Raw genomic sequence first — 26,758 nt, forward strand, 5'->3', positions numbered from 1 at the left:
CATTTCCACATCAAGCCAACATTGATTATGGAATTGTAAACAAGAGCAATTGAAGACGTGAGATACTGAATGAGGAACAACACAGTAGTAAGGTATTCTCTCCAAAATATACAAATTAAGTAGGCCAATTGTATAGAAACCATAAGAGATTTCTGAATTTACTGTGGGTCGATTTTTAATGTTATGTTATATATAGGCTATAGCCTACCTCTATGGTTTAGAAAGTCAGTGGACGTGAAAGAAGGCCTATCAATAGCATATTGTTAATTCCCTGTTTCCTGTTGACAGGGGCTTCACTGCACACGTTCAGTAATAAAACAAACAAACTGACCAATAACAGAATCATGAATGAGTTGTGGACATCAATAAGGTGTGAGAGAGAAACTGTTCTGTTGTTCACCTGTTTGAAACAGTCAGGGGGCTTGTGAGGACAAGTTCTTGCTTTCTGTCTCATGTTCTTTGACTCAATTGTCCTGATATTCTAGACAAAAGCTTAGCACCAAGAGTGTATCCTGTCTTTTGTATTTGTGTGTGTACATTGTAGACAGTAAGAGAGAGGAATGTGGAAACAGAGGTGATGAAACCCTCATGTTTGTGAAAGAATGGCATTTTCAGGTGTTATTAGCCATTACGCCACCCTGCAGACCACTTAACACTGAATACACACAGCCGACATACGTTTATTAAAATTGAATTGGTTCACCCACTAAAAAGTTTACATATTAACATGAACTTGCTCTGATCTGATAAAGGAACACCATCACTTGAATTTAATACACATTGAACCACAAACATCTTTGCATATCACTATCATACAAGCTGACACTGATGATCATATTTGAATGATGTTTTTATTGACACTAGGGGGCACTGCTGCACAAAACTGTAGCTCTTCCCCTATAGGGACTTTGCTCTATGGTTCACACTTTCTCTGGGGGACATAGAAAATTAAACCACTCTTTAAAAACAATATTTCAAAAACAATTTAATTGGACATTAAAAAAAATTACAAAAGAGCAAAATATCTTATGTACATATATACAGTCCCTGTATAGTTTACAAATATACATTATCTTCATTAAGACAAAGACACTCGTATCGAAAACACACAAGCACGCGCACACATCCCAGAAACAAAAACAAGCTGTTGGTTGGACGTGATGTTTAAGGGAGGAGAGGGAGAGAAATAAACAAATCTATCAGAACACAACCAAAATCAGACTCTTGTGATTTTTTTTGTTACATTTCCATGTGGAGACAGAGGGGAAAAGCGGAGGAAACCCGAGGGCAGATTACCAGCTCCCTTTAGAAAGTTCCAGATAATTCCCACGGTTCTTTTTATTCCAAGACCTTTGAACACACAATAAAGCAGTTTGTTCTCACTGTGAGGATCTTGGATCTGATTCCTATTAACTAAACTACTCTCATAATTCAGTCTTTCCCTACAACCCATTCAGACCCACAATCCTGATCTGTCAGTCAGGCGCTGGTGAAATCCTAAAGGCTGATTCATGACTTTGTGATATTTACCAGTAGCCTGTGTTAAACACAGAGGCTCAAATGTTCGGAATGGAACACGGTTACTTCTTAATGTAGGCTACAGTATATAGCCTACTAAATACTGCATTTTATATGTATCGCATCAAATCATGATACTGGGAGCATTTGTATTGTGGGATACAGTATTCAGCACGTTTATGCCTTTACCGTTCAAAGGGTTGGCGTCAAAAAAGTCTCATGCTCACCATGGCTGCATAGGTTTGATCAGAAATAAAGTAGGCTACAAACAGCGGTAGTACTATTAAATAATTACAATTTAATAAAACGGGTTTTTATTATTGTATATTTCAAAATGCAAGTTATTCCTGTGATCAAAGCTGAATGTTCAGCATCACAGTCTTCAGTGTCATGATCCTTCAGAAATCATTCTCGTGTGCTGATTTGCTGCTCAAGAAACATTACACACAGTTGTGCTGCTTGATATTTTTGTGTGGAAATCCTGATACTTTTTTCAGTAGGCTATAGCTATTTAAACAGCATTTATTTGAAATACATATTTTGTAACAGTATAGCCAACATGTCTTTACTGACTTTTGATCAATTTCAGGTGTCCTTGCGAACAAAACTGAATAAAATAAATGATCAACCCCAAACTTTAACGGCAGTAGGGCTATGTAGGCTATATTAGCTATACCGAATGCATAATATTATTTACTGCAGCAAAAGTAAGAGTATATTCTATTCCGAACACAGCCAGTACATCTCTGTGCTACATTTACTGTAGAGGAGCACTACTTCCCCCTACAGGAGGCATATGGTATTGTGTTGCATATTCGGGATGTTGATGAAGAAAACCATTATGAAGTAGGATTCATTTCAGTGCTTGAACCATTGCCATCATATGCACACACTCGATTTTTTTTTCCTACAATGTAATGACAGTTAAAAAGAGCAACGAAAAAAAAAAAAAAACTCAATTTCATGACTTCATATTAAAAATGGTTATCTTGACTGCGTGTGTAAAAGATCAAAGATAACTGAACATAGATAATCGGTTTTATATACATTGCCATCATCAGTGCTTACTTTAATAGAATAGAACACAGGTTCACTATTTAAGCGGTGTTGAATCTAACAAAGTGTGTGCCTGTTACAATTGAGTTGGTTGCTACACAATAGAGTATCTCACTGAAATACTCCTCCTTCTGCAGTTCCAGTCACTACAAACACTGCAGGTGCACTTTCTCCCTGTGCTGACGCTGGATGTGTGCCTGAATCTACACGCACGCGCCCGCACACACACAGCATCTGCGACAGCGCTCAGCTCATCCAGTCGCACTGTTCATTCAGGAAGCCAGTGTGTCAATCTCATTCGTAAATAGACAGTTTGATTACTTGTGGTGAATGTTGCGCTGCTGTGACTAACAGAGGGTGTTTCAGTGCTCAGAGAGAATTGGATTTCTGTCAGTCTTGGTGATGCTACATAGTCACGATTGCCTGACGCTCTAAAGATATGTAGATGAAGCTGTTAGATCATAAATTGCTGGCCGTAGATTGGTGTGTCCACGAGGGCGGGGATAATGAGGCATACTGGCTCGATGTAGTTCAGTGGGCGTGGTCTGCGAGCTCATCAGCTCATGCACATCTAAAGAGTCTGATCAGGTCGACCTGCGTGCCGACGGCCTCAGGTGTGTCCAGCAGCCGGGGCGTCCCCCAGACGGATGCTGCCGAGGAAGGTGGTGTGGTTGCTCATGGAGATGGAGGTGTCTTCGTACACCATGCGAATGGAGATCCTTTGGCGTGCTCTCAACAAACACACGCCCGCGGTGTAGCAGGTGTTGAACTTGCGCTGGCCGGTCTCAATGCTTCGCGTGCAGCGCAAGAATGGAGTCTTATCTACCATCACCTCATAACTTGCTATGTCCGTGAAATTCAGGTAATATACCTGTCGCAAAAATACAAAAAGCACATTGGGATAATGGTTACTGATTTCTAATCATGTTAACATTGTTAAAACAAAAAGTGTTATTTTATTTGTATGAAATGTATACTGTATATGTTTGTTTGTGTAAGCAGTAGAGTTAGTCCAGGGACTGTACTCACTTCTACCTGACTATATATAAAGTATGTTCCGTCAAGTAGGACTTCCAGCTCTCCAGAGCGCGAGTGCATTTTAAACACTCTCTGATGGATTGAGATCATTCTCCAATTCTTCAACACACCTTCTGACAAATCTCACAAACAGACACCAGTAAATACTCAATTATCTGTTATGACAGCAGCGACACATAATAACATACACACCAGGGCTCAACTCTTATCAACACTTTCACTGGCCCTTACACCAAAAATAATTATACATTTCTCATTAATATTTTAATTCTTAATTCTTATTCGATTTTTAAATCATATTATATATTGGGCCTCATCTCTCTCTCTATGGATTGTAAACTGTAAAAACTGTACATTCTATCCCTCTACACTGCCCCTGCCCCAAAACCTACCCATCACAGGAAACATACTGCATTTTTACATTTTCAACAAAAAAAACAACATAATTTAGTATGTTTATGAATCCATTTACATTGGCTGGCTGGTCCCCACAATGTAGGAGATCAGGTTTATATTACATTGTGAGGACATTGGTCCCCACAATGTAATATAAACAAGTTCACTCACACACACACACACACACACACACACACACACACACACACACACACACACACACACACACACACACACACACACACACACACACACACACACACACACACACACACACGCACACACGCACACACGCACACACGCACACACGCACACACGCACACACACGTTTAAAATAACTATGATATAATGACTAGAAAGTAAAAAACAGTATGCACTTGTAACTGAAATCTTAATGTCTTTACGGTCACTTGATCAGTTTAATGTGTTCTAGCTGAATAAAAGTATTACAGTTTCTTAACATTGCTTACAATTTTTGTGTTTAAAAAAAAAAAATATATATATATATATTTTTTTTGTACCACTGACAACATGCACCAACAGCGGCCCATTGGTTTGTCTTCTGAATTGACAAGCCGCCGCGACAGAGACCTCTCCTCCATATTAGGCGCTTTTTTCTATTTATTTATTTATTAGTAGCCTATTTGAGCGCATGGAACTGCAAAGGTGAATAGCCGCACAGTGCAGCCGCTGACGAACGTACACTGCGTTTAAATGCTGCTCTATGAACGGCATTTTGACTCCGAATTTTGTTTTATACAATCGTATGATTTGGAAACATTACAGGTTCTGTGTTGAATCAGTTGAAATGACGAGGTAAAGTGGAAAACGGCAATACACACAAATGTTTCACTTTAGCAGAACCACATTTTACATTGCAGCTAACAGCGAAGAAATATGGTGTTTTGGAAGAAACATTTATTAAATTTTTTACTATATTACTTAAATTAATATTACAGAATATAAATCACTTTTATAGAGGCTGTTTTCGTATTTTCTACAGGTGTTAAAAATTTTTTTTTTACTTAGAAATATAGTTTATTATATGTTTTATATAGTTTTAGAAGCCATTTAGCTACCATGATCTTACATTTAAATGAAACTGGCCTATACAGTTAAACTATAGTCTATAAAACGGTTTTAAAGTCTGGATCCCATGAATTAAGGACAAAGCTTTTTTTCCTCTTTAAAAGTTTTATTAACTTTTTTTTAATAGATTTAATGAAATTTAATAGCCTCATGAAAGATAGATATCAGTGTCTTACTTAAATTATGTGTTAACTCTTGAAAAATATGATTGTTCAACCCAAAAATGTGATCATTTACTCACCCTAATGTCATTCCAAACCTAAATTAATTTATTCCTGTGTAGCATAAAATAAAATAATTTGAGTCTGTTTTTTGTTCATACAATATTCAAATGGTAGCCTAACCAAAATGACTTGGTTGCAACATTCTTCAAAACATCTTATTTTGTGTTTCACAGAAGTCATACATGTTTGGAAGGACACGAGAGTGAGTAAATGATGACAGCATTTAAAAGCAGTAAATTTACTTTACTGCATCCTAGCTCAAAATCATCAGTGCTTTACTGCCAAGGGCATTTCTGCGTGACAAAAAAGCAATATTAAGTTCATCTGCATTTGCAGCAAATTCAATAATATCTATCATTATTTGTCCTTTATTTGTTTTATTTATATTCTCAAATTCAAGGCCCCAACACCAGCAAAAACATTCACGGGGAACTCATGGGCCGGATGTGCTGGGTATGCCAGAGCTGAATTTTAGCTCCAGTCTAGCCCTTCTTTCAGCATACTTCATTGAATCTGATTAGACCATTAGCATCTTGCTCAAAAATTACCAAAGAGTTATTTATATTTTTCCTATTTCCTGTGTAATATCATTGCGCTGCTGCATCGATGGTACAGTAGCAAAGTTGAATCGCAGAAATGAGAGTGTAGTTCCTAGCCATAATCCAAAAATATGGAATGTCTTTGGTCATTTTTGGGCGGTCTAATCAGAGTCAATGATTTATGCTAAAAGTGCTACCGCCAGACCCGGAGATCGGCTGAATGGATTAGAAAATGGTCAAACTCAACTGTTTAACTCTAGTGGAGATGGAAGATTATTTCAATGGCTATTTTTTTAAAAAAAGTGGAGTGTTTCTTTTAACAAACGAAAGCCATGCCAAAACACAATATTAATAGGCATCATCAAGCATATGCATGTAGCTGTGTTTATGTAAGGGATCATTATTCAACTCTTACCTTCTTTCACTTGGATAGTGGTTTCCTGACCTTGAAGATGCACCACAGCTGGCTACAGAAACATCACAAACATTCACAAATTCAAAAACACATTTTGTAAGTACAGTGCTTAGGCATACTCATGATCATATTCATACTTTGTCTGATATACACATCCAAAATCTCTTTTTTACTGAGAGAAAGTAGCATGGAGAGTGGAGCGGTGTGGTGGTGGAGGTCACTCAGGACATCATACATACCTGTGTCTCTCTGTGCTTGGCTTTTTCGACGCCACCTGTTGACACACAGGGGGGAAATGAGTTGCCTTTGAATAAAAAGCATCTACCAAAGGACAAATTATTTAAGTATGAATCGTGTAATCGTAACATGATGATAATTCTTTAAATCAACTATAACTGTGGAACTGATCATGTCAACTGTTCTGCACTATAATCTGTTCACACCAAGAATGAATGTTTGCAGCAAAAAGCCTTTCCATTTAAACACTGATTTTCGATGGACTGCACAGCATGAAAGCTGACTTAAGTTGACTTGAAATGTTGTTGCTGTGCTGCATTGCTCTTGATGTGAAAAGTCCCTTAAACTAGCTGCTTGCTGTGACTGCTTGTAAAGGCAAGTGTCTGTGTTAACCTGAAGGCCCCTGTGGTCCAGGTGGACCTTGTGGTCCAGGTGGCCCTGCGGGTCCAGGAGGGCCAGGTGGGCCAGATGGACCCATTGCGTTACTGCCTGGAATCCCCGGGATCCCTGGAATTCCAGGTGGACCTTGCGGACCAGGTGGGCCTGGAGGTCCAGGAGCGCCAGGGGGCCCTTTCTTGCCTAAAGAGATAGAAAGAGAGAGAGGAATGCAACATCAGTATGACATAAACTGAAATGGCAAAGCACAGAAAAAACCCTGATGAGAACTATGAAAATGAAATTACCTTTTTTCCGCTCTACTTTCTTTTTTCCGCTGGTTTCTGGAAAAGGGATAAGCGATAATCAGTTGGAAATATATCATTTTACATTTACAAAATCACAACTGCAGCTAAAAATTCTTCCTGAAGTTCTGCTTCAGATTCCAGAAAAGATGATTTATTCAAAGTGACTGTTTATTTCCTTCAAAGTAGCTAAACAGATAATGACACATGACACTCACATGACCACAGAAAAACAAACCCAAGCATAATTTGAAGGACAAATGCTTCGGCTTGTGCCTATAAACAACACACACACAAACATCTAGCATTTCATTACTAAAATGTATATTGGCCTGTCCTCTTTCTGTGCGTTTGGCCACATGTAAGTGTATTCACATATTTTTCCCACTGAACAACAAGCTATAATACAATTGAGGCAACACATGTAGACATCAGACGGACAGTCGAACCATATCCAGTAAGTGTTTGTGTGTGTGTGAATGTGCAACAAATAGAGCACATCCATAAACAAGACAAAATCCCCTTTTTTATAGTTTAAAGTCTTCCCCACACACACACACACACACACACACACACACACACACACACACACACACACACACACACACACACACACACACACACACACACACACACACACACACACACACACTCTCAGGAGACGGATCTGTGTTCCTAAGGCCTGAGGTCACTTGTGTTTATGTTGGCTAGTATTCAGAGGTCTTTTTTCGCAATAAAACTACTTCAACTCATTTGTAAATGACTGCTGCTTTCATTGTGTTGTCTGGTGGGCTTCGCACGCGATATCTCTTTCTCAAAACACAGAATATCAAAAGTGAAGGGAAACAACTTTTTCTCTTCACTTTCTCCCCATTATATAAAAAACAACAGAAGAGGAGGGGAGCTTATGTTGGACGAAAGACCAGCATGCACATATATAAAATCAAACATGCACAACAAAAACCAAACATGACACACACACAATAATCATGCACAGACCTTGACCTGCCTTCAGTACCACTTTGGAGAAGTCCCTGTGTTTTTCATAAAACAATCAGGAGTGAACTAACTAAATAGTTATTTCATACACAAACCCTGCATCTTATTCACATACCACCCACAATTCAGTTCAACCAGCAGCAATTGCAATTTGAATGGCCATTGAATGCCATTGGTTAAAGCCATTAAATCTGTTAAAGAATAAAATTTAGTTTTTGAATAATTTCTAGTGATCACAGAAGTTTTTTTTATTTTTAAAACCATATTATTTTGCTACTTAAGTGTATTAGAGTTGCCAGGTTTGAAAAGCTTAAGATAAAATAAACATGCAAATAAATGGAACATTTTAGTGAATTTCGCCCTCAAAAATCATCCAGTCTGCTTCCAAAACTTGTTTTTTGCAAAACCTTTGTTATTATACACATAATTCTTAGTACAACACAAATATTCTCTTCATCAGAAAACGTTTCAATTAAAAGACTACCAGATGTAATGTGTGTCCGACAGAGTGAATGAACTCCCTCTGGTGGTGATGTTGAGCATCAGAAAATCAGAAAAATCTATCATTTTGTAGTTGCAACTTTTAACAAATTTTACACATGAATATAGATGAACTTCAAAAAAAAAAAAAAAAAAAAAAAAAAATACAAAAGTGTCAATGTGTGCGCATGTTTGTATACATGCATTTTCGTCAGAAGAATTTCATGGGAGGGTTATTTGACAGTCGGTATGTCTGTGTTTGTTTTAAATGGGAGGGGAAAAAATAGAGTGTTAAAAGTCTTTAATGAATGGAACAAATTAGCATCAAAGACAGACAATATTGGAACCACATTTCACACCAAACATGCAGCTGCACACACAAACACACCGAACACCAGCTGTACATTCACAAAGTGCATGTTTATGAGGCCACTAAGTGAGCGAGTTTGTGTATGTCCATGTGCAAGTGCTTTGACCCATGAATCTGAGAAGTGGGAAGAAAACTGTGACTTTTGATCACAAGAATGGATTAGAAATAGCTTCCTTATTAAATAATCATGCTTGTAGCCACAGAAGCTTCCACACAGCTTGGCACTAGATGGAGTAACTTGTGCATTAATAATCGCCTAACAGTCTGATGGTTTGATTTTTATACTAAAATAGAATCAATAAAAATGTGTTGTCAACATGGAAATTTTGTTGAACAGAATTAGAATCCAGGCATAAAAATCAACTACAACACGAGTTATGTGTGTATACGGTTTAAAATGAGCTCACAGCGCTGAGTGAGGTCTATAGGTTTCAAACAAGCACATTGAGCAGTACGCAATACCCTATATGTCTACATAACAGTGTGTTAGAGATGTATTAACATCCATACACTGCTGTCAAATATACAGAGATTTACAGCTCAGCATATTACAGGCATAGTTTCCCCGAGTCCATCTGCGACACATTTGAGTGTGCCATTCTACGAGCGCAAGAGAATTTAATTGTACAGTTCTAAATACAGTCTTAATTTAGCTGATGAATAAGTCATAGAAATACATTTTTTACTGACAAAAAATGAGATGGTAACTAAATAAATAAAAAATGTTGATGACAAATGATAAATATCCATTGACTTTTTTGTCAATAAGGTGAAATGTTAGGGAGGGACAATTTACACACACAAAAAAAGAGATCACAATGAATCTCTTTGCGCGTTAGAGGTTAGATGCACACATTTTAATGGTAATGTACCCAACGAGTTAGTAGAATACATTTGCTGCATGACTTCTAAAACGTACTTCTATAAAACAGACATACAGACATAAAAAGGACATAGGCTATGGATGGATAAATCTCATTTAATGTGAACGAAAACAAGGCCATTTATAAATCGTGTCGAACGACAATCTCAGGGAAAACAAAGAAGAAAAAAAAATACAATAAGGGCAATATGTAATTTTTAACAGTCGGTTATATCTTAAAGGGCAACTATTATGCTAAGTTAACTTATACATTTATATTTAATTGTAAATGTTTGAACATAAATGTGTGTCAGCACTGCACACAACCACCCTATAAATGGTAAAAATCCAAACCCACTCCTTTTTTATATTATTTATACTCCTTTTATATCCCCATAAATCACAAGCAGTGTTTCAAGATTCCTGGTAAAGTGACATCACATTTCACAGGCCCCGCCCACGAGTGTTGATGGACACTGCCGTATTAGCATAAGCAGTGTCCATCAACGCCCTCAGAGAGCTGTACACAGCCAACCATGTTTATCACCTTGCCAGAGCAGGTGATAAACAGCAGCATTCATATCAGAAATGTGTTGTCAAAGGGGTGGTTGTATGTGATTTCACTTTTTTAACTTTAGTTAGTGTATAATGTTGCTGCTTGAGCATAAACAGTATCTGAAAAGTTAAAGCGTTGAAAGTTCAATACAAATGGAGATATTGTATTTTAAGGTTACGGCAGTTTATTGCCTACAAAAGTGTCCGGTTTGGACTACAACGAGCTTCTTCCCGGGTTGGTGACATCATAAACCCTTGCTAGTCACCGCAGATGTGACTTCTGCCTGTAATGGTAAGGGGCATGGCGTTTCTGGACAAACTGTGCTTGGCACTTCAGCCAATAAAAATACATGAAACTACATTTGGCCATGTAACCAATCTAAGACAATTGCATTTTTCGGAGGGATAGCCTTCATAGAAGCTGGAAGCAAACGAGCCATTCAAAGGAGACAGTGGAGTGGAATAAAGGTAAAATATAAGAAAAATACGGAGTTTAAAAAAAAAAAAAGTATTAAGACATGTTATAGGCCTACTGTGCCCCATAAACACAACCAAGCCTAGAAGAAAAAAAACACGGAACCACCCCTTTAATAAAATTACTAAAGTTATTCAGTCAAGAGCAGCGAGTGATTTCCTGTTCATCTTTTGTTGTTTGATACATATAAAGCTTAGCAGTAGGTACTGTATAATACACTGCTTTCACTTAAGTAATGTTAAACAGATCTAATATATATATACCACATGGATGTCTGTACTAGCTACATTAGTGCAGACATAACCAACTGTTTTCATGTGAACTTTGTGTTTCTGACATAACCTTGTGTGCATTTGACAGTTTAATCGCAATAACACATGAAAAAGAACTAATCTAGTTAAAAATACTCACGGGCAAACCGACATCCAGCTCTTTATGTGCGTATGCGTCGGGTGTGTGTGCTCAAGTTGAGAGTGATAAGGCTTTAAAACGCTTGCAGATAATATTTAATGATGATGAAGAACTGCAATGTCACATGGGAATGTCTATGATAGAGATGATCATCAAAACAGATAAAACAGTAACAATAGGAAACTCCTATTGTTACTGTACTAGCATCTTGCATTATTGAGACAATGCTGTCTCTCTAAGAAACTTTCAATTTAATCAGAAATGATATAAACAGTCAATAAGTGGATAAATCACTACGTACTGCTTGCAGGAATATAGTTGCACTTTTCTTCAGTTTAAGAAGCTGAGCAAAGCTTACGTAAAATGGGCAGAACAAACAAACAAATGATTTTGAATTAAATTGTTGTGGTATCCGATTATAATAAGCCTCAGCCATGACTGTTGACATATGAAAAGTCCTCACGTCCCCTGCACAGCCTGAACCAGACATTTGTGTCCATTAGTGCTGCCGTTTTTGCTATCCTCAAGTGTCGCTTGTTCATCGGCTGAACTGATGATTCGGCTCTGTCAGTTCTGCCTGACGATGAACATGTTTGGACAGATGCAAATGTTGGGGGCGTACATATAAATGATCCATAACGCTTGCGTCACGGTTGGCCAAGGTTGGCCGGTGTGGCCTATGGTTCTCTCTGAGTCCTTAAATGCTAATTCAACAACAAAAAGAAAAAGAGAGAGAAAAATAAATAAATAACTAAATAAATCACCAGTCTTGACTGAGCAACTTTAATAGCGTTAATAAGGGTGTAAAAAGAAAACTATGCACTTGAAAAAAAGTTGTTACATTTGACCACTTTATTCAATTTCTAAAGTATTTTTTTTAACCTGAATACTATTGTTAGACTTACCTGACAAACTTCATGCACTGTTAATTTTTATTTCCATCTTTGTTCTATTGTATTTATTAGTTTTTATAGTAGTTTCAAAATGATAGTAAAATCTTGTGCACAAGACACACATATAGAACAATAATCTGAATTACTTATTGACCAATAAATTGCATAACACAGCTGATGATTATAAGTAACCATAGAAACAAACAGAGACATAATAAAAAAAAACAAGGAAACTGAAACTAAACTAAAGAGCAGGGAAACAGGAACTAAAGGAAACAAAACAGAACATCAAAATAAGAGTCCATAACCGTGACACTTGAATTACATTTTATGATGCGCAACAAAAGTCAAGCCAAATTTGCTATTCTAAATACGTTGAAACACAATAATTGCCTTTTGTGTTTTTATTGATAACTTGCCAAGATGTGCAAAAAGTCCATTTGACTGTTCACACGCGGTCACATTACCACAAGGTAATCTAGCACAACTGTCTAGTGCTGACATGGGGCAGTTCAGTTTATGGGAGTAAAACAATACCAGCTCCTCTTAGACTTTTTTATTTGTAAGAGGACAATTACAGTAAGCATTATATGCTGACCTCCACAATAAATAAATAAATAAATAAATATTATATAAGTGCCCATGTAATTGTAATTGTATAATAATACTAATGAATATTAATGTAACATTTATTAATGTAATTGTTTGAATGAAAAGTTAAATAAGACTAAAGTGAACTAAAGAAAGATTTGTTTTATTATTTAAGATATGTTACTATTCAATGTGAAATCTAAAGCTATAAGGATATCAAATAATTTATACTATAATTCCTTCCTGGTCCACATTCACATAAAATAAGTCATCAGTAACCTTCCTCTCTAGACATCTGCTATAGCTGTGGTTGTGATGGCATTTGTGTATAGTATGCGTGCATGTTATCAGTGTTGTGTTGGTATTTGCTTTGGCACATGACGCACACAGGTGCAAAAGCTGAAACAGTAGAACTCCCGATCAGAGCCAGTCTCGGCACAGTCCTAATCAAAGCCAAAACCACCTGCCAATCAAAGCGCTGCCAACTGGAGCCAATCATGGCTGTGGAAAGAGGAGTATGTAACCAAAGCTGGAGTCGCAATGAGAGAGAGAGAGAGAGAGAGAGAGAGAGAGAGAGAGAGAGAGAGAGAGAGAGAGAGAGAGAGAGAGAGAGAGAGAGAGAGAGAGAGAGAGAGAGAGAGAGAGAGAGAGAGAGGTGCATTATCGGTTTGTTATAAGCTACTAGAATGGGAAAGGAATTTACATATAAACTACTGGTACGCACAGCATAGCCCAATAATGAGTAAGATGGAAGGAATGAACGAGGGGGAGAGCGAGTGAAAGGTAGCATGATCAAATGAAGGAAATGCATCTCGCTCTGAACTCTAAACCACATCAAAGAGAAACGCTGGCAATCTCACAGGCTTTATACTCACGTACACACACATTATAGGGACATTCCATAGACAATGATTTTTATACTGTACAAACTGTATACTAATATGCAAACTGTATCTGCTAAACCTACCCATCACAGAAAACTTTGTATTCACTTTACATTTTCAAGAAACACCACTTAGCTGGATTTATTAGCGGTTTTCCTCATGGGAACTAAAAATGTCCTCTTTTTCCGCATAACATATAGCCTAGAAATCTAGACGGACCCTAGCGGCAGCAAATCTAATCTGTCCGTGAGTGTCATCTAGCAACTCTCAATACACTTCTAAGCTGTAAACACCAATCTCTGGTCAGACCAATCACATCGTGTATAGAGTCGGTGGGTGGGGCTTAACATAATGACGGCCGAGTTGTGCTTGCGCGCTTCTTCTAGTGAACACAGAAACCGGTGACAGCGATCTTGCGAATCAGCTTTGACCGCGACTCAGGAAGACTTGGAGTTAAGCTTTTCTCTGAAAAAAGAACGGCACTGGAGTCATTAGTAAGAAGGGAAGATGTGTTCTGAGTTTTGCCAACCGGATACGCCAAAAGTTTAATCTTTCAACTAGATCTGGTTGGTTGTAGCGCTACCCAATTGCGTGCACGCCGTGCAGAGGAAGTTTGAAAGACAACCATTTATCCCGCCCCTCAGATTGAGCCCTGTCAATGGTGAGTTTCCAGACCAAACATCTTGATGTGGGTCTGGCTTGTCAGGCTACATAACATAGGGTTTACTAGGAAAATGTCATGAATACAGACACACACAAGAGAGATAATTTCTTTACCTGAGCGTTTCGAACGATGAATAACTCTCTCCAGCCCTCTTGTGTGTTCATCCCTCCATCTGCTCTGTGAAGATGAAGGAATACATTTTTTTTAAATACAGTGCAGAAGAATAAAATTAATTCATGGAGCCATTTCAAAGCATTTTACATTTTAACTCCAGCTTGAGTTTGAGCCAAGACATGATCAATGAAACTAATCCACTTCTTCATAAAATAAATGTCACCATATAAACTAAAACTACACACACACACACACACACACACACACACACACACACATACACATCCACAGGGTTTCTCAACGCATTCATGCATGCGCACAAACACGCACACGCACACAAAGCAGAGGTGTGTGTGTGTGTTGAGAAACCCTGTGGATTTACAGCAGTAAGACATTCCATTTAGATGATCTACCACACACAATCACATAAACATAATGAATTATTTAGAAAGGAAATACTTTTCTTATCATTATCTCACATTTGACCAGAGTAACAGCCTTACATGCCTAACACACACACGCACACAGAAAAGTGAGAAAAAGATTTTTACTGAATTGATGAGCACACACTTTCTCTTCCCTTGCTTGCTTCCTTTTATCAGTTCCTTCCTTTCATCTTTTTATTCATAATTTCTTTGTTTCTTTTCCCTTCCTTCCTTTCTTTACCATTTATTCCTTTATATTTTTCTTCTTTCCATTTCCCTTCCATCTACTTTCTATACATTCTTTCCTTGTTGATTTTCTGTTTTGTTGAGGACTTTCCATAGACATAATAATTGTTATACTGTGCAAACTGTATATTCTATTCCAAGGGCTATTGAAATCTTGCCCTGGAGGGCCACCGTACCAATGAGCTGCAGAGTGCTCCAACCCTGATCAAACACACCCACCTGTGATTTTCTAATGATCCTGAAGACATTAATTAGCATGTTCAGGTGTGTTTGATTAGGGTTAGAGCTATGCTCTGCACCATATTGGCCCTCGAGGGCAAGATTTGAATAGCCCTGCCTAAAGCTGGGTATACACGGTACGATTTCTATGATATAAGATAGAAATATCTTATTATACACCCCCCCCCCACACCATTAATTTCTCTTTCCGTAGGGAATAATTGACTGGATTTGAGACTGCGTTTGAACATTGCGTGACATCTACTGATTCGCGTCAATAAATTTAAAAGGAGAAAAGAAAAAAAAGAAGACAAAAAAGGACAACATGACATTGTGCCAAGATGGACAACGGTTCCCACTTCCCGTCATAAGATTAAGTAGGCTAAATATTAATCTATATTAAATACAAGTAAATAAATAAATAAATAAATAAATAAATAAATAAAGTGTGAAAGTAAATCAAGTAGGCTAGCTCTAAATTAAAAATTAAATGGTTAAACTTCTGCTTTCGCGCAGGCGCAATGAGGTAAAATAGGGCAATCAGTTTGTGGTTTTGCTTCAGCTGTGCGATAACCTCACAATGCCAGAAATTCATCCGACCATCCGATTCCCGATCGTGAGAGGTTTGTCGCCTCTCGTTTCCCCCTGTACACTAAACGAACACTTCACGACAAACGATGCACAATAAACCTGAAAATCGGCGCGACCCAAAAAAAAAGAAAGAAAGTTGCACAAGTCAGAATTCGGCTCGAATTCAGACGAAAATCGCACCGTGTATGCCCAGCTTTACACTAAACCTACCCATCACACAAAACTTCCAGATTTTTTTACATGGTTAAGACATTAATGATAAAAACATCATTAAGTATGATTTAGAAGCGGTTGTCCTCATGGGGACCAAAAAAACTTCTCCATAAAGACGAGGATTTTGGACATTGTCATTTTTGTGGAAACATTTTGTCCCCATAATGTAGGGTTTTCCAGGACACACACACACACAGCTTATCATAGATCTTATATTCAGGGAAAACTATCAGGTCAGGATACTTCAGGACAGTCTGGAGTTCCCATGTATGTTTATACACAGTGAATGAAAGGTTGAGAAAAGAGAAACTCTGGGTCAGTTGCAGTAGCACATATCTGTGTCTGTAAGACAGAGAACATAACCCTGCTGTGCTTCACAGTAGAGTCACATTACAAGACCTAGACTGCCATTGTCATCTTCATTGCTGGATTGTTGAAGGGAAAGGAGTCTTAATTCACACACACAGACTCAAAGAGCGGGGTTAGCGGGGTCATGCAGCTGTGTCTGGGTAAAATTCATGTTATTTATGTGATTAGAGAAGTCACTAAATCACAAAGTTCAGCTCCAGAGTGCATTGGGTGTCATGTGTATTCACATATCCATCTAAAACATTGACGTGTGAGTGTGTGTGTGTGTTTTACCAGTAAGATGACACTTTTAGATCTGTAAACACCTTGCTGTGTTTTTTAATCCACTGTGCGTTTGAAATCAGACACTGTATGCCTGTCTTCTTGCCAGATGATGTTCCAGCCTTTGGACATGATGTTCTGGCTCAGAGTCTCTATGTATGTGTATGTGTGTGTGTGAGAGAGAGAGAGAGAGAGAGAGAGAGAGAGAGAGAGAACATTTAAAACATTTCTCCAAGCTCACAATGACCTGCTTATTCACAATTATGATCAGCCACAAAAGAAAGTGAGTACACAGGTTTAATTACATGTACTTTAGGGACCAAACGGACACTAAAAGTTAGCCAAATCGGACAAAACCTGCCTTTGGGGACATCCAAGTCGCCATCCTAACTAAAGGGATTTAAATAATGTGTTTCTAATATAAACATGGAAAATGTTTTCTTTTAGACCTATGGTTTGGGTCAGTTTGCAGTAATTATAATTAGCTTTTAATATAAACAATAGAAGTCTATGGCATGTCCTCCTTTAGCAAGATTGTGTGTGTGTGTGTGTGTGTGTGTGAGAGAGAGAAATAGATGTGCAGTCCAGACTTTGTAACTTGACTCTATCGCGAGACATCTCATCTGTCTCTTTTACACACTAAATGAAACATCGCACCCTTTTCAACTGCAAACAAATCTTTCTCTCTTTAAGGTAATTACACACTTTGTCTTACTGCAATACCACAAGAGATGCTCAGTGGGATTATTTATAAGGTAACACTTTACAAAAAAGTTAAATTTGTTCACCTTAGTTTATGCATTAGTTATCATGAACTAAGAATGAGCAATCCATCTATAGCACTAAAAATTTGGAGGACGATCAAAAAAAAGGATCAAACATTACAGGAAACCCATTTATATCATCACAAAAGATATAGATAAAATAAAGAAATGTTTCTTCAGCAGCAAATCAGAATATTAGGATGATTTCTGAAGGATCATGTGACACTGAAGACTGGAGTAATGATGCTGAAAATACAGACTTCAATCTTTTGAGTGGTAGTGTACCAAATGCATACTAATACAGTACGGACGAATTGAATCTTATTGTAAAGTGTTATCAAAACACACTAGAGGACATCATTTATAGCGAGAGAGCAGGCAATTTGTCTTTTCGACCACCCACAACCTGATTGGTCAAATGCTCCATCAAGCTAAAATTGCTTCCCTCAAACGTGTATCAGCATGTGTGTACATTTCTCCATGCTTGTAAAACATGAGATTGTGAACAGATAAACGCTGCTGCATGATGAATAGGTGCATGTGATTAGTTTGTCAGTTGTCACAGTGGACAGATAAACTCACACCCTCATACGTACACGTATGCAGACTCACACATACACATGTGTTACTCTGTAACTATATTTATAGTAAGGGTACACGCTGTATGAAGCCTAATTTATTTCTGTTTGAATTGTATGACATCGCGTGTTGAAGAAGTTGTGTGTGTGTGTGGTCTGAGCTAACGGTAGCATCTATTCCACTCATACTTATTTTGACATTTTCCATTCTTTCTGTTGACAGTCAAAGAAAAACAACCTTTTTAATCAGACTGACCACACACACACACACACACACACACACACACACACACACACACACACACACACACACACACACACACACACACACACACACACACACAAACATAGCACAACAAAAGAAAGCGTGTGTGTATCACATTAATACACTGAACTTTATTTACATTATTCCTGCTTTTCTAAAACATTAGGGGCAATTTTTTCCCTCTACGCAAACACTTTTAACCTGTTGTTGACCTGTTCTGACACACACAAAAATTAAACTCATTTAAACACTTCTCACACTGTAATGCGGCTTTTCATTTTGTTATTTCTGTCAAACCAGATTTCAGTTCCACCCTCTTTCTTAGCCCCTGCTGGTCACTCATCACTTTGGGTTATTAACCGGGTCCAAAATGTCATTTGCATCATCAATGTGACATCGATACAGAACTCAGGAACACAGCAACATATCTGTCAAATATTTGATTTTGATCTTAATTTGATTAAATTTCAACTGTGCATATTTTGGATATATTGTCAGTTTTGCTTATATGGAAAAATTCTCTCTCATTTAATGCTGTTAATCTAATTGGTACATTACATAAATACTATTAACATTTATTTAAACATACATACATACATGCATACATACCATATACACTCACCTAAAGGATTATAAGGAACACCTGTTCAATTTCTCAGTAATGCAATTATCTAATCAACCAATCACATGGAACCGGAACCGGAGAACCGGTTCTAACTTGGAACCGTTTAAAAAAATAACGATGCCGTTGGAATTGTTTAGAAAATTTGTTTTTGTTTCCGATCATCGGTTCCAAACGCCCAAGTTTTGGTTTCCATGGCCACCTGATTTCCGGTGCTTGCGCGCCTTTTTAGCCATGGAGCCCAGTAACATGCGGCGTAAGTGTGGATTTATTTCACTTTTAAAAAGCCTAGGTCGGCACAGTGCAACTAGTGTTGTCAAATATATTGATACTGAAATATCTGAAAAGATACGATACTCCGTTTCTACAGTATCCCAGCTGCGCTCTCCTCTCTTCTCTGACCGACAGCGAGTTGACACGCACCACATTCTCACTAAGCTCGCGTTAACTCTCTGTACACGGCGAACGCGCGCTCTGCTGGACATGACAGTGTGTTAGTGTGTGATCAGTCTGAATTTCGCGCAGGATTGCACATAGTTCTACTAATCCCCGCAGATTTCGCGCTCACATCTGAAGCACACACACATACCGTTATAAAGCCGCCTCTGACATACATACAAGTGCAAACATTAGCTTCTTTTTCCAGCTTATTATTGGTCAAATACACTCAAAAAAAATCTCAAACATCTCGAAGAGTATTAATGTAAACAGTCATAAACAGTTCAGGAAGGAATGAAGAATGAGTAGCAGGATCAGTGTTCAGGATCCATAAGTAAGGCGGTTCTAAAAGGGACAGCAGTTATTTGTTATTCAAAGTCAAACTACAAAAAGACAAATGATCACACTGCTCTTGACTGATCTGATCTCATATAAAGCTATTTTATTTTTTACAAAAAAACATTATCCAATGTTATTTTAAATTTAATTAGCCTACTTTGTGTTTTTTTATTCAGTTTCTTACCTGAATGTTAGACCTACCTGAAAATATAAAGCAGTTTATTTCATTTGTTACTTTTATTCTATTGTATTTATTTGTGCTATTGTTTGTAATATGTTTATGTTTTCTTATTTATTACTGTTTATTTGTCTTTTTAAATTCAATTTACCATTCGAAATCAAGCTTACTTGCTGTGTGTAAGCTATTGCAACACAATGACCCCGTTGTAAAAAATACATCGAGTTAACAAATATTTGTGAGAATTTTAATAGTAATTGATCAATGTTTATATATGAGAAAAAGCTTAAAAGCTTTATCATATAAAGTGATCTCTTCAGATTTTTTTTTTGATTGCCTAGACTTTCAAAAATTATTATATAAAAAAATATATCTAATTGACAGTATATGCAGTGTTTCTATAGGTATAAAAATATTACAAAATTGTAAACCATGAACACTTCAGTTATAAACCCTTATGAAAGAGTATAAAGTGTGTAAGTCATTTTGAACTAAAATAACTGGTTGATTTCGTGAACCACACAAATGGCCACTGACAAGATGATATGTGACCAAAAAAATAAAAAAATAAAAAAAGTCATACGGGTCAATTCTTTTGAAATTGAGATTTATACATCGTCTGAAAGCTGAATAAATAAGCTTTCCATTGATGTATGGTTTGTTAGGATAGGACAATATTTGGAAAATCTAGAATCTGAGGGTGCAAAAAAAAAAAAAATCTAAATATTGAGAAAAAAAGATTGTCTTTAAAGTTGTCCAAATTAAGTCTTTAGCAATACATATTACTACTAATAATACGTTTTTTTTCGTTTTTTTTTTCAAATATATTTTTCGGTAGGAAATTTACAAAACATCTTCATGGAACCTGTTCTTTGCTTAATATCCTAATGCAGGGTATATACAGCAATCCTTAAGTTAAATTTAATACCTTTTTTACTACCTTCAGAATATTTTTTAAAACCATCACGACACTGAATTGCAAGTGTTAATCAGCGACCTTTCTATTATTTACACAGATTTTGACATATATAACATACAAAAAAGAATAGATTTAGAATCGACACCAGGAGGAAATCTGTTATAAGTTATCATTCAGACACAGTAAAATAGATCTCAACATTCACAAAGGTTGGTGAAGGAGAAGCATTACTGCACACACATTTGATTTCAATTAATAATTGGTAATTCAGCAATTCAATTATTTAGTGTTTTTTTCCAACAACAAAACCTGAGCCAAATATTACATTTCTATAACTGTGATAAGTTGTTGAATTTAACAAAATACTAAAAACTTGTGCTGTCAATCGATTAAAAGATTTAACCAGATTAATCACACATTTTTTCTGATGAAAAGAAATGTTTCTGTATGTTTTTAATATAATAATTTCAAAGTTTATCAATTATCAATTTAATCAAATTAATGTAGAAACAATATAAAGACAGTATATTTTAAATACTTGTTTAAATGGCATCTTTTTATGAATGAAGGCCAGAAGCCTATTACTGATAGTAATACAGCTACTCATTGTTTTTTTTTGTTTTTTTTTTACATTTATTATTAGGCTTCAAAAATATAACCGTTTTTAATTTAAGTAAACTTAAAACAATGCTAACATAAATCCATAATAAACGTCATGTTTACTCCTGCCCTTCCTGTCTGAACAGTTAGGAAATATACAGAAATTTAATAAAGTTATCAAAGTTATATGCAGTCTGCACTGCATAAACTATAAATTAAATAGTTAATCCTTATTAAAGCTACAAAAGTTATTTAGTCAAGAGCAGCGAGTCATTTTCTCTGTTCCCTTTAGTCTTTAACTTTACTGACAGGAAGCTTTATTGGCTGCTGTCCCTTTAAGAGCAGACAGACACGCGGATCTCACTGTTATACAGTCTATTGATCGCGCCTCGTTCTCTCACAACTCTTTTTGTTCATTTTAGACTTTATATAAATCATTTAAGATTGCTCCTATGAGGATAGTCGTTGAAGATATGCCTTGAAGCAAGTCTAAAATAAAACGTAAACCAGTCACTTCTGTTGAGCGCGCAGTGTTCTGAGATGATGCCGAACGACCACTGAATATGACGTCAGCATCAAACATACGTTGAGACGAAAGATCTTTGATTATGTGCCCAGATATGCTAAAGCTCATATTTAAACAAACTAACGCGAACGCAGATAGAATTTCAATCAGAATAGGACACCTGATAGTCTGAAAAAATAATACCTAATTTGGAAAAAAATAATACCTCTGAGACCACATTTAACACTTTTAATGGCCTTAAATTTGACAATTTGGATTTATCACTTTTTAATACTTTTTAAAACCCTGCGGACACCCTGTAATGATTTTTGTCGTAAAAGAAACATTTTGACCAATACAATGTATTGTTGGCTATTGCCACAAATATACCTGTACGACTTATGACTGTTTGTGGTCCAGGGTCACATATGGGTTAAAAAAAGAAAAGAAAAGAAAGTTCAAATCTCTATTGCCAGATTCATCCTGACTGCATAGCCATACACTTTGATTCAGACTTGACTGTTTTTTTTTTTTTTACACTGTTTCTGTCAGTCTTTGTAGGGTTTGATTAGTTTCAGGGTGGTTTGCAAGACTTTTGGCATGTATGCAAACACTTTTTGTGAATGCAAATCCCTGTTCATTTTATTTTCACTTTCATATAATTCCAAAATATATGTGGCTATTACAAGTTATTACATAAAGCCCATGGGTGGTTCACTGACGAGCACTTGAATTTAGAAAATTACTTTCACTTCAACCACTCTGATGTCAAATGGACTCGGATGTGAACAAAGATCTACTATTAAAGCACTCAATTATTTAGTTTTTTATAAGTACAAGTTCGTTTTTTGCAAATTATGTCAATTATCACTTCAGTGGGGAAACGCTGAAAGATCAAATGGTCAACCCCCACAAGATACCAGATGTACAATAAACAACATTAAAATATTTCAATAAACCGTACACATATTGTTGATTGTCTATTAACATAAATTAAACACTGATGGGTAGAGGTCTGTTGACAGAATGGGGTGATAAATTCTGAATGTTCTAGAAAAAGAAGGGGAAAAAAAATGTCAGGATAGATTAACATGTTTGATAGTTTGACATTATGACCCAATCACAAAGCAAGACAGCACTCGCTTTGAGCAGATGTTCTCATTGTTGAGAATGACCGCAGTCCTCCTGGACCAATGAAGCTCACTTGACATCATACAATTAAACTCCTACTGAGAGATACAATCCTCTACAGACTCAAATGTTTGTATGAAATGTGTATGACTGTGATACTGAATCAGAGCGCATTTAAATAACACTGCATATGGGCGTTTTGTTGACGTGGGCAAAAGAGACATGTGCCTAGAATCAACGGGAGAATCTGACAGACTGCAGTGGTAGTTTAGTGGTTAAGGATCTGGGCCTCTAGCTGAAAGATTGGAAGATGCATTCCAGGAAATGGAGAGTTTCTGAGATCACAGCCAGCTCTATCACAATTACAATATTGTGAGAGGCAGTTAATCCTGCGTAGCTCCAGGGAGACCATCTCAAGACCAGTCAATCATAAATCACACGTCATTACCATCATTAGACAATCATTTGCAGCTATTTAAGCCAAGAGTTTAATAATAAAATTGACAGAACTGCTTTTCAGATGAGCACAAAAGCTTCCAGCACTTGAAGCTCCAAGCACAGGACATTTAAATGTACAAAAAAAAAAAAAAAAAAAAAAACAGACCAAAAACCATAAAAGCATGTGGGGTGAATTTAGGTAAATCATAGAGCAGTTTTTGATAAGAAGACCAAAAACGGGGACAATTTATCAGAATTCACCTGAAACACTACATGTAATTTCGAGAGGCTGAATTTTTATCATAAAAGATGATTATAAAAGATGTGGGGGAGTCAATGATTTAATGCTTTTTTTTTTTTTTTTTTTACACAAATCTATCAATTTATTCCAAAATGCATAAGAAAAATATATTTATACATACATACAATGCCTATGATGTATATATATATATATATATATATATATATATATATATTGCCTTGCCTTGCCTTTAATATCTGAATTTAAATTAATTTATTAAAAAATGTTTGGGCCACAATGCCAAACATTTCAGGGTGATACAACTATCTTCAAACCATAATAAAGAAAGAAAAAAAGCCTCATTAAAAGGATAGTAATTTTTTGTGATTATGTTGCTTCTAGAGCATTTAGAAACACAAATCAAGCTTTAAACAAGTTTGATGAAGTTCTAAAAGGGTTTAAAAGAAAGGGCTCTAGAACAGTTAAAGCAAAGTATGCCAAGGTTGTCGAACAGTTGTGTCAGGTTTGCGAATGAGAGTGAGAGACCTTCACAACAGTTAATGATGTCACTCCCTCAGCGGAGGGATCTTTTTACCGTGGCAATCTGATTACAGCTCTGCTTGCTTTGGCTAAAGAGCACATCAGAAATCAAATGTTCTCTGGCAAGAGTTATATTTTCTCAAACACACACACACACACACACACACATACACAAAGTGTGTTTCCAAGCACACAATACTGACTGGCAGGTCAGAGCGGTGTTTGGCCTGATAGGAATGTGTACTTGAGTTTGGTACAGGATAACTTTTAAAGTAAAGCGCACGTCCATCGTATAATGTGTGGCTTGAGAATGCGAGTATGACATTTCTCAATATGCTAACAATGGTTACAATGGCTTATCACAATGGTTAATATGGCTGGCAGTTTTGTAAAAATGCCAGACCTTATGTGACAGTGGTCTCAACATGTTCTCACCTCATAAGCGGTGAGTTTCTCCAGTTAGAGGCCAGTGTGACACACACGGCACAGACAGCTGGATGTGGCTTTTTACTCGTACAGCTGGAGCCCATCTGGGACCAACACTGGATGAGATGTGCTTACACACTCACAAACACACACATACATACACAGGCACAAAAGATGCAAAGAGTGATAAACTTTAACTGGCCTGTTCATCAATAGGCCCTTTTCTTATCCTCTCCTGTTTTATCCTCATGTCACCCTGTCTTCCTCCAGGAAGAATGCTCTTATTATTATTATGAAAATAAAATAACCAGATAGTCTATTAATATAATTTTATTCATAGGTTTTAAATCCAAACTATGAGCTAATTTTTGGAGTAATCTGGATAGAAGTACAAAAATGGAAACACAAGACAACCTTCTGATGACCTACTTGCTCTTCGGTCTGCAGATTTCAGTGTTGAAGCTGATCAAAGCATGTGTTCCTGCTTTGATACTGCTGTTAGTGTTGGATTCATTTCCCTCTGTCTTTTCATCTATTATTGCTCCATTTCATGTTACATCCCATGGGAGAAAAAAAGCATTATATCATCATTCCATCATGCAAATAATAAAATAAAATATAAAAAAACATTAATCTCCAATGCAAGCTGATCACTATAAATGTGTCATGGACATGGCGATGATAGCTTGACACAAATGAAAAGTTGGCAAGATGCTATCAGATCACAACAGAACACTGGCTGATTTAAAAAGGCATTGAACACAACAAATATGATAAATCTTTATCTTCCAAATAAAAATAAAAATTCGGATGATTTTAGGGTGAAATATATTTTAAGTCTTGGTATTAAAACAAATTTCCAGATTCAATTTGGAGTCACAAGATCTTGATTTGAATAGATTTCAATTCCAAAGTGTAAGGATTTGTCAGACTAATTGAAACAGTGACTCTAAGATTGTGAGTCATTCTAAATTCATTAAGAGAATCAGCTCAAAAGAGTCATTTGTTCATGAATTCATTCACAATATGAATAATGCTTTTACCCCCCCTTTTTCATTGTTGCACTTTGAGATTCTTCGGAATTAAAAGTGCATTATAAATAAAATCTATTATTATTATTACTTCACTGGTTGTGCCGTTTAGTCATTTGTCTGTGAATCGAATTATACATTTTTGTGTTAATTATTACCCATGGCTCGTGAGCACAATCGCTTAAAACAAAGATGCATTTCTTGACTATTTTTGTGGCATATTCTCAATTTATCAGGTGAACTATGTCTACTTTTGCCATGGGGTTGTATTTAGTCATGGAGATTCGCCCCCTTTGAAAAGCAGTGAGGAAAATGTTTCCATAGATTTACCAATAAAATATTGATCTTGAAAGTGGATCTCCAGAGGAGACATATAGCTTCACTCTCCTATAACACACAGTTCAGTGGACACTCTCTAATGAACTTAAAAGCAAGCCATAACACCCTAAACATCCTAAACACCTACATGCAACCCAAGCTTTTCCTGACATGCGTATGAAGCGAATGACTGCTATTTAAAAGCTCACATTCACACTTAGGCGGAATAGGCACATATACTATCTCCAGCCTGGGAAGAAGATCAGTCTGTTTTTTTTTCTGACAATAAAAAAAACAAAGCACCAAATGCATTAAAGGGGTGATAAATTGAGGAATCAACTTTTCCTTGAGCTTTTAATATATAAAAGGTCATGGTAATATAAGAATATCCTCTAAGTTTCAGAGCTGAAAACTTCTTTGTTAGTCAAAGAAAAGCTTTTATAGACACCAGGCTCAACAAACGGTCCTGTACTTCATACTTACATCACTGCGCATCGAAACACCGCCTCTACCGCGCGTCTAATCCAGTAGCCTCGCCCACCGAGTCATGGAGGGCTCGTGCTATAGCCAACAACAATAAACATGCAGAGGAAGATTAAGATATTGCACTA

The 26,758-nt window shown here is 36.7% G+C and overlaps 1 protein-coding gene across 4 annotated transcripts in view; it reads right to left on the bottom strand.

The window, feature by feature from the left end:
• Window positions 1–965: 965 nt before the first annotated feature.
• The window catches only part of eda (ectodysplasin A), a 49,205-nt gene continuing 23,412 nt past the window's right edge, over window positions 966–26,758 (bottom strand). Inside the window, exons 2-8 of one of the 4 annotated variants that reach the window (XM_067438580.1) lie at window positions 14,490–14,553; window positions 7,196–7,231; window positions 6,906–7,091; window positions 6,515–6,549; window positions 6,276–6,327; window positions 3,610–3,725; window positions 966–3,445 (exon numbers count right to left, since the gene is read on the bottom strand). In XM_067438580.1, the coding sequence (XP_067294681.1) occupies window positions 3,185–3,445; window positions 3,610–3,725; window positions 6,276–6,327; window positions 6,515–6,549; window positions 6,906–7,091; window positions 7,196–7,231; window positions 14,490–14,553 (750 nt within the window). In that variant the 3' untranslated portion in view covers window positions 966–3,184. Of the gene's footprint in view, window positions 3,446–3,603; window positions 3,735–6,275; window positions 6,328–6,514; window positions 6,550–6,905; window positions 7,092–7,195; window positions 7,232–14,489; window positions 14,554–26,758 lie in introns of all 4 variants that reach the window. The other 3 variants (XM_067438579.1, XM_067438578.1, XM_067438577.1) reach the window with 3 other exon arrangements.

Source organism: Pseudorasbora parva, chromosome 3, assembly GCF_024679245.1.
Source record: "Pseudorasbora parva isolate DD20220531a chromosome 3, ASM2467924v1, whole genome shotgun sequence".
NCBI lineage: Eukaryota > Metazoa > Chordata > Actinopteri > Cypriniformes > Gobionidae > Pseudorasbora > Pseudorasbora parva.